This window comes from Saccostrea echinata, unplaced genomic scaffold (assembly GCF_033153115.1).
Source record: "Saccostrea echinata isolate AGI-Se365-2 ecotype Australia unplaced genomic scaffold, CSIRO_AGI_Sech_v1 ptg000054l, whole genome shotgun sequence".
Lineage (NCBI taxonomy): Eukaryota > Metazoa > Mollusca > Bivalvia > Ostreida > Ostreidae > Saccostrea > Saccostrea echinata.
In genome coordinates, this window is record NW_026889803.1 from 12783376 (window position 1) to 12798794 (window position 15419).

Here is a 15419-nt window from a genome sequence, read left to right on the forward strand (position 1 = left end):
GACTTGAATTAAGTTTTTTGAGCAGTAAGTTTTGTCAGCAGCTTTATAGTGTATGAATTCAGACAAGTAAGTTCTTACTCTGAAAAAATTATTCGATAAGAAAAAATATTAATAAAAAAATGTGTATATTTTCAGGTAAATATTTTAATTTGTTATTGGACAATACCCAATATAATGGATAAGTATGATGAAGACATTTATGAGAATCCCTTCTTTACAACACTTCAAAGTGAATTCAGCCAACTGTATGAAGAAGCAACTTCGTTAAGATGCACGGTATATTAATGTTTTCAATAAATGATGTATATTTTTCTATGATATAGATGATATCTACTTTTTGGTATGTAAATACCATTATACTCTAAATTTTATTTGCAAATTATTCATTTGCATAGTTATATAAATTTAATTGTCATTTGTGTGATAGCATATGTTGAATTAAATGTGAGCAAAGTACCCCACCACAGGTTTTGCATGTACAATTTTAGAACATGTTAGAATGGTATATTTTGTAGCTTTGCATTCCACAGTATTCTGTGGTGGAAAAAAAGAAAATATCAGAGGAAGATCTAAGGGATCATATTTTGACAACTCAGGGAGACAGTGGGGTGTGGAAAACATGGTCTGATAAGGTGAGTGTTGTGACTACTTGTAGATTATGTAAAAAAAAAAAAAAAATTATATAATGGAGATAATACACAGTGAAATCATGTCTTGGTAGATAATCCCAGCCTCTTAATTATGAAATTGAAAGTGATGGTAATTATGCTAGATGATCCTGTACAGCCTCACTTCCTTTTATGAATCTTGTCCTAGCTATCATAGTGTGAAATATGCTATCACATGATCAATATACATTTACTTATATATTTATGGTGGGTTAAGAATTTTTTTTAATGTATCAAATTTTCACAAAATATTTAGAAAGTGTTTAAAAATTTAAGAAAGATATACATGCTACATATTCAAAATGCTGGTATAAAAAAAATTATCAGTCAGTGATGGTGAAAATTAAAATATATGGCTAATATGATTTATGCTTTTCTTTTCAATGGATCCTTATCAAACATTATATAAAGGAATATGCATTCTAGATTTTTCATGTTACAATTTGCTTGATAATGGTAAATGCTAATATAGACTTAAAATACTGTTTTTTATTTATTATAAGAATTTATATGTTTTTTTATATAAGAAATTATTATAGCATAATTTCGCTAGAAGTGCTACTCTCAAAATGAAACTTCTTGCTTTATTTTTTATATTGCTGAAATACATGTAAAAGCTCTTGATTAACAGACATTGCACTCAAGAATTCACAATCTTAGGATTTGACATGTATGAGTCATTTCATAATATTATAAGTACTTGCATAAAATAAAGAATCTACAATAGACAATCTTCTTGTATGTCTTTCCTACCCATGAATTAACTATTTTGTATATCTATTGGAGTCTTCCTGTTTGACTTTTCTAAAGGCTGTGAAAATAGAAGAAAATCAAGTTAAGATATTCCTGGGTCAGGAGGAAAACAAGGTGAGTACTGGTACCTTATAAGGAATGAATAATGACTGGGGGGATCGAGGAATCTAGGAGAGTATGATTCAATATGATTTGTACTTTATTACTAGAATTGCTTTTATAGACATGCATAAGTATCTGATATATGTACTATTAAATTAACTTCCATGTATATATATCGATAAATGTTAAACTTATCTGTGTTAAATTAACTTTAAAAATACATGTATGAGAGATATATTGCAAATTTTCAATAATTTCCTGATCATGATTTACTGGGGAAGTAAATCCTTTGTGCCATTCAATGTTTACTGTCATGAATCATGAGTATAAAGGAATAATTTTGTGCAACATAAATTAACAACAAAGACTGTTTTAGCTTGTACTCAGTAGGAGTCTTGGAACTCACAAAGCAATAAAAATGAAGTTCAATACAAAGAATCTTAAGTTTATGCAGTACATAAAACAGCATCTTGTTCTTTACAGGTCAATATATTGTTTGAAGAAGCATTCTACAACAACAACGATGAAAGCTACCAAGTTCTCTGCATTGAAAATTTCCTTAACAGACCTCATTCTGGTATTTTTAGTGGGGGATGGGATTGGGGGGGGGGGGGTTCATCATTGAGCAGATTTTAAAAGGGAAAACTTTTTGATATGCAAAATGTACTTGTCATGTATTTTCACCATTTCGTTTTCTTCCTCTTAAGAAATTTATAATTGCAACACAAAAGTTTTCAAGTGTTATAACAATTTGGTGCATAGTGATTGCATTGTTCTATTAAAATACACCAAGTACCTACTGGTAAACTTTATTTTTTGTAAGCAGGAAGTCAGCAAAAGGAGAAAACAGTTCAAGAAACTATGCCAAGGTCTTATGAGCAGTGTAAAGCTTTCCTTTTTGGTAGCCATGGTAAGATTGAGATATTGTTGTCAAATTCATCTAAAAAACAACAAAAAAAAGGAAAAACCCTTTCCATTTTGCATTCTACACTTCTGTAAGTTGTAATGTTTGTGTTGTGTAGGAGGAAAAAGACTTCAAGACACATTGGACAGACAATTGGATTCATTTTCTAAACAATACAGAAATTTGGCCTCAGAGAAATTTATTGTCATTGTGGTGAGAAGTCAAAAGTTTGTTCTCATGTATACAAGGGTTGTCCTTAAAGTTCGTGGACAATGACGTTTTTGTGGAAATTAATGGTTTTAGATATACTTATTGTATAGTATACCAAATTATTTGTTATGAAAATCCAAGTTGGAATAGTTTGATTTGAGTTGTTGGAACTTAATATTTTTGTAAAAACCATTGTCCTTAAAGGTCACAGATAGTGTGCACAGCCCAGGGTTAAAATGCCAAAAACTCTGAAATAAAGTGTTCTGATTAAAATTGTTATTTTCTTTATAAATCAAGTCAAAGCTTTAGAAAAAATTAAATGTGTTGCAAATAAAGCTGCTGTTGCCATTTTCTGACATCTTTAATATCACTATACAGACAGTGAAAATATCAAGAAAAAATGCAAGAAATATGTTTCAAAAATTACAGAAAAAGTGACGTCAGCCATCCAAACAGAACAGCGTCCAATCCTAAAATTATGTTTTAATATGGTTGAAACGATGTCAGAGACAAAATATTTATTCAAACAATTTGAAATTATTGGAATATATTTAGTTCATTGATTTGAAATTGATTTATACAATTTTTCAACAGTGTGAACAATTTCAGAGACACTACAAGAAGTGGAAAACCACTGTTCTTTGATGAAAATGTGATATCCCTATTCATGGCGTTGTGATAAATCTTGTGCAAAGTAGGACTGGGCTGTTCAGCTTGTGTATAGGAACTGTTTATATTGATGACGCTCATAAATTATCTATTAGCTTATTTACTAAATCGTGGTTTATAGTATAAAATTTAATATTATCGTACACGCTTGCCAGTGCAGACTTTAATTTAAAAGAAAATTATAGCATTTGTCCACAAACTTTATGAACAACCCTCGTACATATATTGTAATTATAAAATTATTTTGTTTAGAAAATTGATATGAAATTTTACATGATTAATGAATAATAATTTGTTATCATAACTATATTGTAGTATTTCATTTTTACTGTTAAAGAATTATCTCTTGACAGCATATAAGTGTCCTGAAAACTCCTGCATCTATCTTCAATATTGAAAATGATTCATTGCAATAATGATTGGTACATGTACATGTATTTGAAATGATTTTAAATGTACATGTATTTGTTAGAGATGAAGAGAATGCAGAATTGTTCCTAATTAGTTTATATATGTATACATTTAAATGTGTTTTAATTTCACTTACTTAAATTGCCACACAAAATGAAATTTTCTATTTTAGGAGGTTGCCAGTACTCAGTTTACAAAGGCAATGCAGACTGTTCTTAAAGATTCATCAATTGTAAGGGAAAAAATGTAGAAACAGTGCTACACTTATTTTCAAATAATATAGAACATACACTGATTACTGAAGTACTGCATGTAAATATATATTATCAGCATGCATGCATGCATGGATGGATAAAGTTTGTAAATTATTATAATTAATTTTACATGTTATCCTTTTTAAAAAGAATAAATCATTTTGAAAAAGTACGTGTAATATGTGACATTTATATGTATCCCTTTTTTATCCAGCGTAGGCGAGTTCATGAGAACAAGAAAGAAATGGATATGCTGAAGTCCGCAGTTGAGGTCAGCTTTTAATTTCCTAATACATGTACATTTAATTTTTGGCATTCTTTGTTTATATCTTAGCTTTGATCAATGTGTATATGTATTTATAGCACTGACAATTTATTCTATATTTCTGACATTAAATTTATACCATTATAAAAGTATGTTCACTGCCTGATTGAACAATATGAATTCAGTATGGTTTAAAGATGCATATTTTTTATGGTCTTGAATCAGATAAACTGGAAATGATCTAGTATTTTTTTCTTTATGTTTGACAGTATGATCAGACTGGGATATAATTTTGTTTTCAAAAGAAACCTCATTCATATCATACTGGTATATAAGTCAGTTTTTGAAGGTTTTATTGTGCATTTGTTTTAGGTGTACATGATGGTCTCTATTCATCGTGGATTGTTCCAAGCCATTCAGACAAACCTGACAGGAGAGGATGCAGAAGTGAACAGGTGTGCTCGCACTCTGTCAGACATCAAACTGGATGACCTGGGTGTCCGCCACGAGTTTATGTCTAACATAAGACTGGCCAAGAAAGAATTACAAAGCATTAACAAGTTTTCTACTCCTTTGGGTCGACTTCTTTGTCTGAAGAGAGTTGTGTCCAATCTTAGCACGCCAACTAAAGATATGGATAAGAAAGGTGATTAGACAGCAATGTGAAAATCAACAGTAACTGTATTCATGGTTAAATAAAGGACAAGACAGGCTAAGGCCCCTTTTTGGCCCCTGGTTTTGGGTGTCTTTCAGAATGATGCACCAGTTTATCAGTAGAAACCTGTTGTTACCCCTGCCACAAAATGAGTATTGGTTCTAAGTTATGGGATACACAGAGGTCACAGGAAGGTCAGAAAATATGTCAATTTCCAAATTTTCTCATTTTTATGCAAATTTTCATCGATTTTACAGCATATTTTGTTTCAGAAAACATAGAGCACAAGCTTGCCTATCTACCAAATTTATATATTCCATACACTAGTATCAGATGCATCTCATGTATAAAAATCTCAGATAGGCAAGCTTGTGCTCTGTGTTTCCCGAAGTGAAAAGTATCTCAAATTTGACGAAATTCCACCAGAATTGAGGAAATTCGGGAAAATGTCCTACTTCTGCACCCTCTTGTGGCCTCCGTGTAAGCTTTGAATCAAAATTAGTGCTGGTTTTAAAACAAGCATCATTTTAAGTTCTTAACTTCAAACTGTCATAATTTTAACTGTGTTCTGATTTTTACATCAAATAAGGGGCCAGATTCGGCCATCACCATACCCTGTCATTTCTTTTTATTTATCAAAAATGCAAGCATTTAGAATGCATATTGTCTTATGACCTTTGCAAAGAAAAGTTGTTCACAGCTCAATACATGCATTGTCAAAGTTTATTATGTCTTATGCCCCATTCACATGTGCCTATTTACACACAGTGAGCAAATTTTACCTATTTGCAAATTTTGTGCTTGAGTGTATTTTAGTGCGTGTGAAGGAGGGGAGGGGGGGGGGGGAATCAAGATTTGCATGTGAGTACGTTTTATTTTTACTCCTAGTGCACAATTTACATCTAGTCAGACTAAGTGCAAATTAACTTTTACATATATGAGTAAATTTACTCCTGGTGTATTTTCAGTCATGTGAACTGTTACCAAAATTTACACAAGGTTAGAAATATTGAAATTGTCTTTAACTGTTTAAAATATAGCATCATTGATTTAATTAAAAAGTGCATTTTTATAGCAGATAATGACCAGTATTTATTGTTAAACATGGACCCTATTTGATCTATGGTCTTGATTAATAATGCAAGCAAAGGGAGATAACTTTTATTTTATACCCTCATCAAACATGATAATGTCATAAGAGAGAAAAAAAAATGAAAATTACAACCTGTGGAATTCATCCCCATAGAGTACTTAAAAGTGTATACTAGTATGGCATTTTCAATGTATAAAAAAGAATGTATTCCTTAAATGACAATGGAAGTCACAAGTATGTGTTGTGTTCTTGCTCCCTGGTTGGAGATTTAAAAAAGTCATATTGTCTGATAGAATCTACAAAGATTTTTATAATAGGAAAAATAAAGTATATAGATACAATTATATGACATGTGCATGTACGTTACATGTAAGATTTTTAGTTTTTCAGTAAACCTGTATATGAGTTATTCTACCCCAAATATATGTATCACAATTAGATTTGAATATAGAATTATAGCTATTTGAATCATAATCAATGTCAGAACTAAATATTGAGTTATATTTGTTTTAATCTATATGTACAAAAGATAGGGCATGCTTTGTGATGTTTTTTCTCTTCACAGATGCATCATTGATGTTGACTACTGATGAGTTTCTCCCCATCATGATATACCTCCTAATCAAGTCTGAGATTCCAAACTGGTAAATGTTAAATTACATGCTGTGGAATCTTTAAATTCATTAATAGGGTCAATACAGTGAAAATTGTGTAATCCAGATGTTGTGTATTCCGAAGTCTTGTTGTAAACTTTAAGTCCCATTCAATAAATTCAATTGCTTAAAATGTATGTTGCCTAATCTGGAATGTTGACTGATCCGGCCAATTTCTTTGGAACCAGTGGTGTCCGGATTAGACAAGTTTCTCTGTATTTGCGGATTGCTCAAAATTTACATGTCTTGGGGAGATGATTTTGTAAGCAAGCATTTTTATGTATGCAGTATGCTATAAATTATTATTTGTTGAAGTTATCTATTTTTTTTTTGGTATTGGATATCCATGAAATCCATAAAAATTGAACCCCACAAAATACAATGTCTGATGATTCTACAGTGCTGTACTTTAACCTCTATGCATGAATGGCATATATGAATTATAGTCTTTATCATGTGTATTTTTATGCAGGATGGCAAATCTAAGATATATGAAGGAATTTCACTTCTCACGAGCTTATAATTTTGATGAATTTATGTAAGTATGACCTAATAATTTCTTTTACCTCTGTTTTCTTAACCTGGAATGAGAACTTTAATTTGATTTTTGTTTTGAAACAAATAACATTACATAAATATAGATTTATAAATACCTACCTATAGTAGACTTTAAATAATGCTTTTGAGAATGTGACATATTTTTACAAATTCACCTTTTAATTTTATTGAGGAGAAGTCATTTGTATTGAAGGTTTTACTTGACTACTGTGGAAGCAGCTATTGAACACATAAGAAGTGGCATTTTACAGAAAGAGGCCATCAAGTCATACTCTCTCAAGGTATAGATATCAGAAACAGGCTGATGTATGCATAGACATTACGTTAGCTGCTGTATCACTTTAGAATAATGTCTTCAGAATCTTAAGATATAACACACATAGCAATAACCTCATTAAGTTTATATTCTCTCAAGGTATAGACATTGGAATTAGGCTGATATTTGCATCAAAATGTATTATCAAACAGTTTATGGTAACTGATGCATCACTTGCAAATATAATGCCATGAGCATCTTAAAGATATAAAATATTATAGCCCTTCCAGCAAAAATAATAAAGCATCAATTAGAATATAAAATATCTGACCTTTTCCAGTCATATAAAATGTCAGCAACACAAAATTTACAAATTAATAGTTTGTCACAATTCTTCAGGCATTTTGCTGGTTATGGATTAGCAATTGATGACTTAATAGATAAATTATGATAAACTTTCAAGTGCCAATAATTGTCTTTGTTTTTTGTAGAGGAAACAGGTAAACCGCCAGGCTTCAGGCACAACGAAGAGTGTGGATAGATTCTTCAGTGTAAGCTTTACAGAAACAAAGTACATAGGTCTTCATTTTCTCTCTAGAATGGGTAATGTAAAGATATTTGTGTTAATTCTGTTGATTACGAAGATAATGAAAGAAAAAAAAAACCATTCACCAGTATTTACCAGTGAAAAAAATCTCTGATATAAATTTGAGAATATTTAAAATAATGCACTTGCATAATAGTTGCACTGATTTCAGTCGCTTTTGTTATTAGAATTAAGTTAATTGCTTTGTCTTAAGAATGATTTTCTCAACAATGAATGTAACCCAATTCTTTTAGTTTGACTGTCAGTATGGAAATATTTTAAGTTACATTGTACATCATGTTCAAATATATTTAGAATGCAAACAATACCAAATGTATTTGATTCAAACATTTTTAAAATCAGAATATGGAGGGTGGTGATTAGCAGAAAATGGCTAAGTATATTTTATACATTTTTCTGATCAGTATGTGGAGGGGGGAGATGAGGCAGCAGTGAGGGCAATGCTGGGGAAACCCAACACCCCTGGGGAGGAAATCCTCTTACAAATGTGTCACCCTCTGTGTTCCTGTAACAAATGTCACACATTGTTAAGGCAAAATCCAACAGAGAAAACCCTGGTTACAGCATACACACGAGATGACCATGGGTACACAGGTACAGTTTTGCATAAAGTTTATACTAAAATACAGTTGAACTTTGTTATCTCAAACACCCATATTTCTAATACTATGAATATGTCGAAGTAAATTGAAAGTCCCAACCACTTAATCTCTGAGTATTTTCCCCTCGATATCTGGAATTCTCTGATATCTTAGTTTTTTCTCAGTCCCATCAAGTTCAAGATAATGATGTTTTACTGTAATGTTTTCATAATCAAAGTATATTAAACAAATTACTGGTAACAGATATTTGAAAGTGACACAAATGTTCAGATTTGAATGATTTTAGATTTGTACCATTAAATGATGATTACAATTGAAATGATTTAAGCTTTTTTTTTTACAATAAAATTACATTGAAATGATAAGTATTGCTATATATTAATCATTTATATGTTTTTTCTGAAGAAGACTATAACGGCAGTGTTACTAAAAATAAGCTGATAAAGCATCTAGCTAAAAAAAATTTCTTCTAAAAATGAAAGTAATTATAAAAAAAAAATAAGCTTATTGAGAGTTAAAAGAAAAACATACAATTTACATATGGTGCAGATAAATACTGATCATTTTCTTACAGCCCTCCACATAGCAGCATTACATGGACAAGCCCACCTTGTGGACCTTTTAGTTCAGCATGGAGCAATAGTCAATGCCAGTGATTATCTGGGCTACACCCCACTACATCTGGCTTGCCAGAAAGGCTACCAGAACATTATTGTAAGTGGCTTATTGGAGACTGAGATGTTGGCATTTAAAGAGATTTTTTTTATCAATTACATCTTACATAATCATGGCATGCCATCTTTATTGAAAATGAAATAATAAGAATTTAATTAATTTATTAGGTGCAAAACACCTTTATTAAAGTTAATTTATTATACTCCATCATAGACACTGGTTTTATGTAACATATATCTTCTCGCTTTGTAATATAGGTAGGAGGTAAACTTTATATTTCTAGAATCAGCTGAGCTACAAACTTTCATTTATATGAATTGTTGTGTATACAGATAACTTCAAACTCTTTTTCTTCAGCTTTTGTTGATTCACTTTGGTGCGGACTGTACCCAGGCTGATGGTGTCGGTAATACCCCTCTCCATCTCTGTGTAGACAGTGGACATGAAGATGTAAGTTTAGTCTAATTTTGCTAATACCCATATTGTGAAGACATCTTGGAATTTCTGGTTAAACCAAAAACCAAATGTAAAGAGATACATACATGTATAAATGCTATATACATAATTGTTGCATGTACACCATATTAAAAAAAAAATTAGGGCCAAAGTTTTTATTTTTTTTGGTTTACGATTTTCTGTCTCAAAAAAATGCATTGGGTGGTCGAAAAATAAAAATAAAAATAATTTAGAATTCAACAATTTCATTTTTAAATACCAGCAATGTTTATTTTAATGAAAATAATACACGTCAATAGTACTTTTAAGTTTTATTGTCTTGATCACATAACTCTTTTTATTTAATTTTAATTCATTTCTAACTTTAGACTGAATGTCATTTTCATTTAGTTCTGATTTTTGTTTGTCAATCAGTGCTTGGTTCATGATGTTCAACTTCTTTTTGTGCTCTTCAGTGATATGTGATGTGTTATAAACCTCGGTATCCCCACAAACTAAAAATAAGGATCCAAATTTAAGTTAAATTTAGATTGAAGAAAAATACAATTTAATTGTTTAACAATATTGAAAGTAATTGACGTTGAAATAAAGGTTATACTGTAATAATTTGATCATGCAGCTATTAAATTTAATGTTCAAATAATTTCTCGATCAAGCCCTTCTTTAAATTTTGTTATGTACCTGCACAGTAGGCAATGCTCATTATTTACTTAGTAATTCAGAGGGCTCTAATCTCAATTGAGTATCAAATTTGCAAAGATTTGTATATTAAAATTACTTCTATAAATTAACAAAATGTTTTATACACATTTGAACTTATCCAGTGAAATAATCACTCAGGTCAGCGTTACTTCAACTAAGATGTATCTCTCAACACTAAATTGGCTTAACTATTATCCATGGATTTATCAGCCTATTTTGGGAAACACCATTTTTGGGAAATTGGGAAAAAAATATCGGCTATTTGATGAAATTGGAAAAAAAATTAAAATGTTGCTTAAATCATGTATTCAGGGGTAATTCATTTAACATTTCAGCATGAACTCTAATTTGGGCAACCAAACGACAATTAGAATGGACTTCAATGAGTATAAAGTATTTATACAACTTAGGGTAGTACATGTACATGTGTGTATGAGATTTCAATTTAGGTCATTATAGTATCTGTTTCTGGAGATTATAAATCTCCTGCAAAAAATTATACTAAGTACACATTTCTAAAAGTCCTCTTTTAATATGTATTAATGCATTGAAAATATATTTTTCTATCTGAAATAATGCATAAAGTCCTTACCATTCACTTGTAGATCAATTGAGTAGATGGAAATAACTTAATAAATCTATATAATTACACAATATCATCATTTTTAGAAAACGGAGGAAATTCGGATTAAAAGTTGGCGACGTTTTTTCAGTGTTTTAAAACATGTGTTATGACTGTAGCTTTGCTAAATGAGTTAAATAGATGAAAATTACAGACAATCTGACAATTTTACTTTTTTCCCAAAGATAATTAAAAATAAAAGCATTGTTCACCAATTGGGAAAAAATACTGCCAAATTGGGAAAACTGAACTCATTTTCAATTGGGAATGAGGCCGAATTTCGGCCCATGAGAAGGCACTGATAAATCCCTGTTACCTATAGGTGTATCCTTGTCTGCTAGGTCGATCAGGGTTGGTCATACACTCTCCAATATTACGGGATGAATTTAGCCAATTGAGACATCGCAATTAGAGAAAGGGATCATGCATCCAAGATTTTATTCACTTTTCCATGCATAAAAAGTTCTTTAAGTGTGTGTCATTCCTTTCAGTGAGGAATTACCTTCTTACATGACAGAACCGCCATTTTTGGTTGCACATGTGTTTATTTACGGTCACCTAAATGTTTGTAAAGGTCTCATATATTTATAAGCGCTTATTTGACTAAGATGCATTCTAAAATTTAAAACCCAACAGTTCAGCTGAGAAAAATCCGGAAAAATATGTCGGAAAAAGACATTATTTTTATTTTCATGATTTGTGAAAATTAGGGTCGGCGGAATCGTAAACCAATTGAAAAAAAAACTTTGGCCTAGATATACTTTGAGTGCATATTAAATGTAATGTGCATTAAAAAAATCCAAACAAATAGCAACTGTACATGTATTTAGAATTCAAAGCCTTGATATTAGTACATATATATATATAGCATGCTATTCTTGGAAAAAGAGAGAGCCTGACTCATTTTAAATCCTCTTGAAGGCTTCATAACATCCTGTGTGCTGAATTTTCCAATTTGTCGTAATACCCGGTATGTGTGACTACAAATTGAAAGTCTTTTGTGGTCCCAGTCTTATTTAAGTTATTGTACTTTCTCATCATGACCTAGCTTTTCAACTTTGTATTTAGATCAATTATGGTACTGGTGCATTACATGTATATGTCTAATGTAAAATGTGTGACTATGCATTTGATATTTATATTGTAGTGTGTGAAGGCTTTAGTGTTTACTGATAAAGTCAGGACTAAACTTGAAGTGAATGCTCAGAATAATAGAGGGGACACTCCTCTTCATTTGGCATCAAAGTGGGGATATGGTAAGATAGTCACTTTAAAGATATGTTGCATTTCTTTTTTTAAACCTGTCGGTCAAATATGACATACATGTACTTCTAATTTTGTATGCCTTTATGCATAATAATATAACGTAACACTTGGTAAAATTAAGAAATAATTCCCGCGCCAGAGGAATTGGTGGTGATTATACCCTAACGGTTGAGAGATTTCGTTAAAAGATAAAAACTGAGCTTGATCGAATGGCAAGATTTTAATTTTCCAACAAAATCTCCAGACTGAGGGGTATATTCTTCAACAATTCAGATGACAAGAGAATTTTTGAACTCCTATATAGATCAAGAAACAGAGAAGCTGGATTTCAACACCAACAGAAGTGTCTTATGACATCACTATTAAATGATACGCCTTGTTCATTTGCACTTCACACATTAAAAAAGTGTGATGTAATCTTAATCCAAAGTAAACATTATTCCCACCAATGTGCATCACAATTGAGGAAAACGGTTCTTTACTGATAATTTGTTGATGACATTTGATTTATTGGAGAATAGTGGCCACTTTACATTTCTTTGACCTTTGCACTAGCACTAGTAGAATTACATATGTAATGTACATGATTATACTCTCTATCACAGAGATGAAGTTAAATATCATTGATAGGAAATTAATATCATTGAGATAAAATTATTATCATTGAGACAATCCCTATTGCACCTTATTGATTTTTTTTACAATGTCTTTTTCTTACTGCTTTGCTGCAGTTTTGTTAACTCACTTTTAGTACTGAGAATCTCTTTTAAAAAACATGATTATCATGAGAGATTTATTTGTGATTTACAGAATCTATCATCCAAATACTGTTGGACAGTAAAGCCAGGACAGACATTAAAAACAGAAAGAAACAGACTCCATACAATATAGCCCATAATGTCCACATACAGAGGATATTTCAGGAGTACGACTCAACACCCACAGTGCTGATAGAAAGACAAAAATCTGAGGTCAGACCTTATATGTAACTATAGGGGAAATGTGTAGCATCTTCGATATGTGTTAATCAGTCTCAGCTAGATACATAATGAAAAATAAATGTACAGATATAATTTATGTAAAGGGTTGTCAACAAGTACCGGAATAACTGGGTACTCTTTGAAAGGTCAGTTCATCAAATACCAACACCACTACTCTTTTTCAAGAAAAAGAAAATGGTAGTAAAAGTCGCTTGGTCCAATTTACTATTTTTAGCTCACCTTGACGAAGTCAAGATGAGCTTATGGTATACCCCTGGCGTCGGTGTCGGCATCGGCATTAGCGTCAGCGTCCCGGTTAAAGTTTTAGGAGCAAGTCCATTCCCAAGTAACTATTGGCCCTACCTGGACCAAACTTGCATGGATGATGCATCTAGGGATGGACACTACCACACTTGCTTCGGATGCTGGATTTGACCTAGACTTTCCAGATGAGTGACCAGGTTAAAGTTTTTGGGGCAGGTCCATTCCCAAGTAACTATAAGCCCTACCTGGACCAAACTTGCATGAATGATACATCTAGGGATGGGCACTACCACACTTGCTTCGGATGCTCGATCTGACTTGGATTTTCCAGATGAGTGACCAGGTTAAAGTTTTTCGAGTAGGTCCATACCCAAGTAACTATTGGCCCTACCTGGACCAAACTTGCATGGATGATGCATCTAGGGATGGACACTACCACACTTGCTTAGGATGCTGGATCTGATGTAGATTTTCCAGATGAGTGACCAGGTTAAAGTTTTTGGAGCAGGTCCATTCCCAAGTAACTATAAGCTCTACCTGGACCAAACCTGCATGGATGATGCATCTAGGGATGGACACTACCACACTTGCTTCGGATGCTGGATTCGACCTAGATTTTCCACATGAGTGAATTTTAGCCATATTTTAACCAAATACCATGGATGATGTAGCTAGGCATGGTCACTTCCAGACTTGCTTTGGATTCTGAATCTGACCTACATTTTCCAGATGAGTGACGAGGATAATTTTTTTTGGAGTAGCTATATAACATTATGGCCTGTTATGATAAAACTTGCATAGATGGTGCATCTAAGGATGAAAACTTCCCGACTTACTTTGGATGTTGTAACTGACCAAAATTTTCTTGAATAGTAAACAGGATAAACTTTCTTTGAATAGGTCTATTTCCGAGTAACTATAAGTCTTACTTAAACCAAACTTGCATGGACATTGATCTTGGGATGTACACTAAAAAAAAAAATATGATGTGAAATTTGCCTTACTTAAAAGATAACATTCGTCGAGGTGAGCTTTGTAATCTTTGATTACCTATGTTTTGGGATAAAAAAAATGTATTCCTTAGTTCATGTGAAGACTGCAGTAAGAGTGTTAAATGTATATTCAGTTTACATGTGTTCAGGGGGTATAAAATAAAGAGTAGCCAGATATTTGATCAGAAAAAGGTTAGGTTAACCAGGTACTAGATTTTGACTGATTGGACAACCCATTTACAAATGTATTTACATCTATATCGTTTATTTTTAATTATGGTCCATAAATATTTTTTTTCCTTTTTAAAAGAAATCAATTGAAACATGAGTCATATTTATAGAGTAGACATTGTTGTACCTCTAGCCGTATTTCAAAATTCTTTTGATGTGTCTGCTGTGAAAACAAACACTGAATGTATCATTATACATGTTTATATAGTTTTGCTGTACATTATTTGTATATGAAATTTATTTTTCAGTCCCTGGTAGATTATGAGGTTGTAAAAGTGATCAAGCCCCACAGGGACCTGGTACACCACCCTCCAGAGTCTCCGTCCTCACCCCCAAAACTGTTTACACCTGAAGTGGCCTCCCTTGACCAGGCCAAGAACCATAGAATTAATTTGCTTTTCAGAGCCATAGAAAATGGAGATGTCCCACTGGTATTTATTGTCTTTGTTTTTGCTTCATATATTACCGTATAATAGGAATTTTTAGTGGGATGCTATTTTTGGCTTATTTTAGCGGCTTTGTAGTAGACTGCTAAAATTTTAATCGCGAAATTTACACTCTTGCTTATAAG

At 31.9% G+C, this 15419-nt stretch overlaps 1 protein-coding gene across 2 annotated transcripts in view; it reads left to right on the plus strand.

Annotated features, from left to right (window-relative positions):
- The first annotated feature begins 146 nt into the window (after positions 1 to 146).
- Positions 147 to 15419, plus strand: part of LOC133172517 (ankyrin repeat domain-containing protein 27-like) — a 33642-nt gene continuing 18369 nt past the window's right edge. The window contains exons 1-19 of one of the 2 annotated variants that reach the window (XM_061307418.1): positions 147 to 276; positions 516 to 632; positions 1479 to 1535; positions 2007 to 2100; positions 2347 to 2433; positions 2546 to 2640; positions 3890 to 3949; positions 4186 to 4242; positions 4609 to 4882; positions 6550 to 6628; positions 7110 to 7175; positions 7389 to 7476; positions 7943 to 8002; positions 8463 to 8652; positions 9235 to 9374; positions 9693 to 9785; positions 12263 to 12371; positions 13192 to 13352; positions 15097 to 15279. In XM_061307418.1, coding sequence (XP_061163402.1) covers positions 175 to 276; positions 516 to 632; positions 1479 to 1535; positions 2007 to 2100; positions 2347 to 2433; positions 2546 to 2640; positions 3890 to 3949; positions 4186 to 4242; positions 4609 to 4882; positions 6550 to 6628; positions 7110 to 7175; positions 7389 to 7476; positions 7943 to 8002; positions 8463 to 8652; positions 9235 to 9374; positions 9693 to 9785; positions 12263 to 12371; positions 13192 to 13352; positions 15097 to 15279 — 2112 coding nt within the window. In that variant the 5' untranslated portion in view covers positions 147 to 174. The remainder of the gene's footprint in view (positions 277 to 515; positions 633 to 1478; positions 1536 to 2006; positions 2101 to 2346; positions 2434 to 2545; positions 2641 to 3889; positions 3950 to 4185; positions 4243 to 4608; positions 4883 to 6549; positions 6629 to 7109; positions 7176 to 7388; positions 7477 to 7942; positions 8003 to 8462; positions 8653 to 9234; positions 9375 to 9692; positions 9786 to 12262; positions 12372 to 13191; positions 13353 to 15096; positions 15280 to 15419) is intronic. The other variant, XM_061307419.1, reaches the window with a different exon arrangement.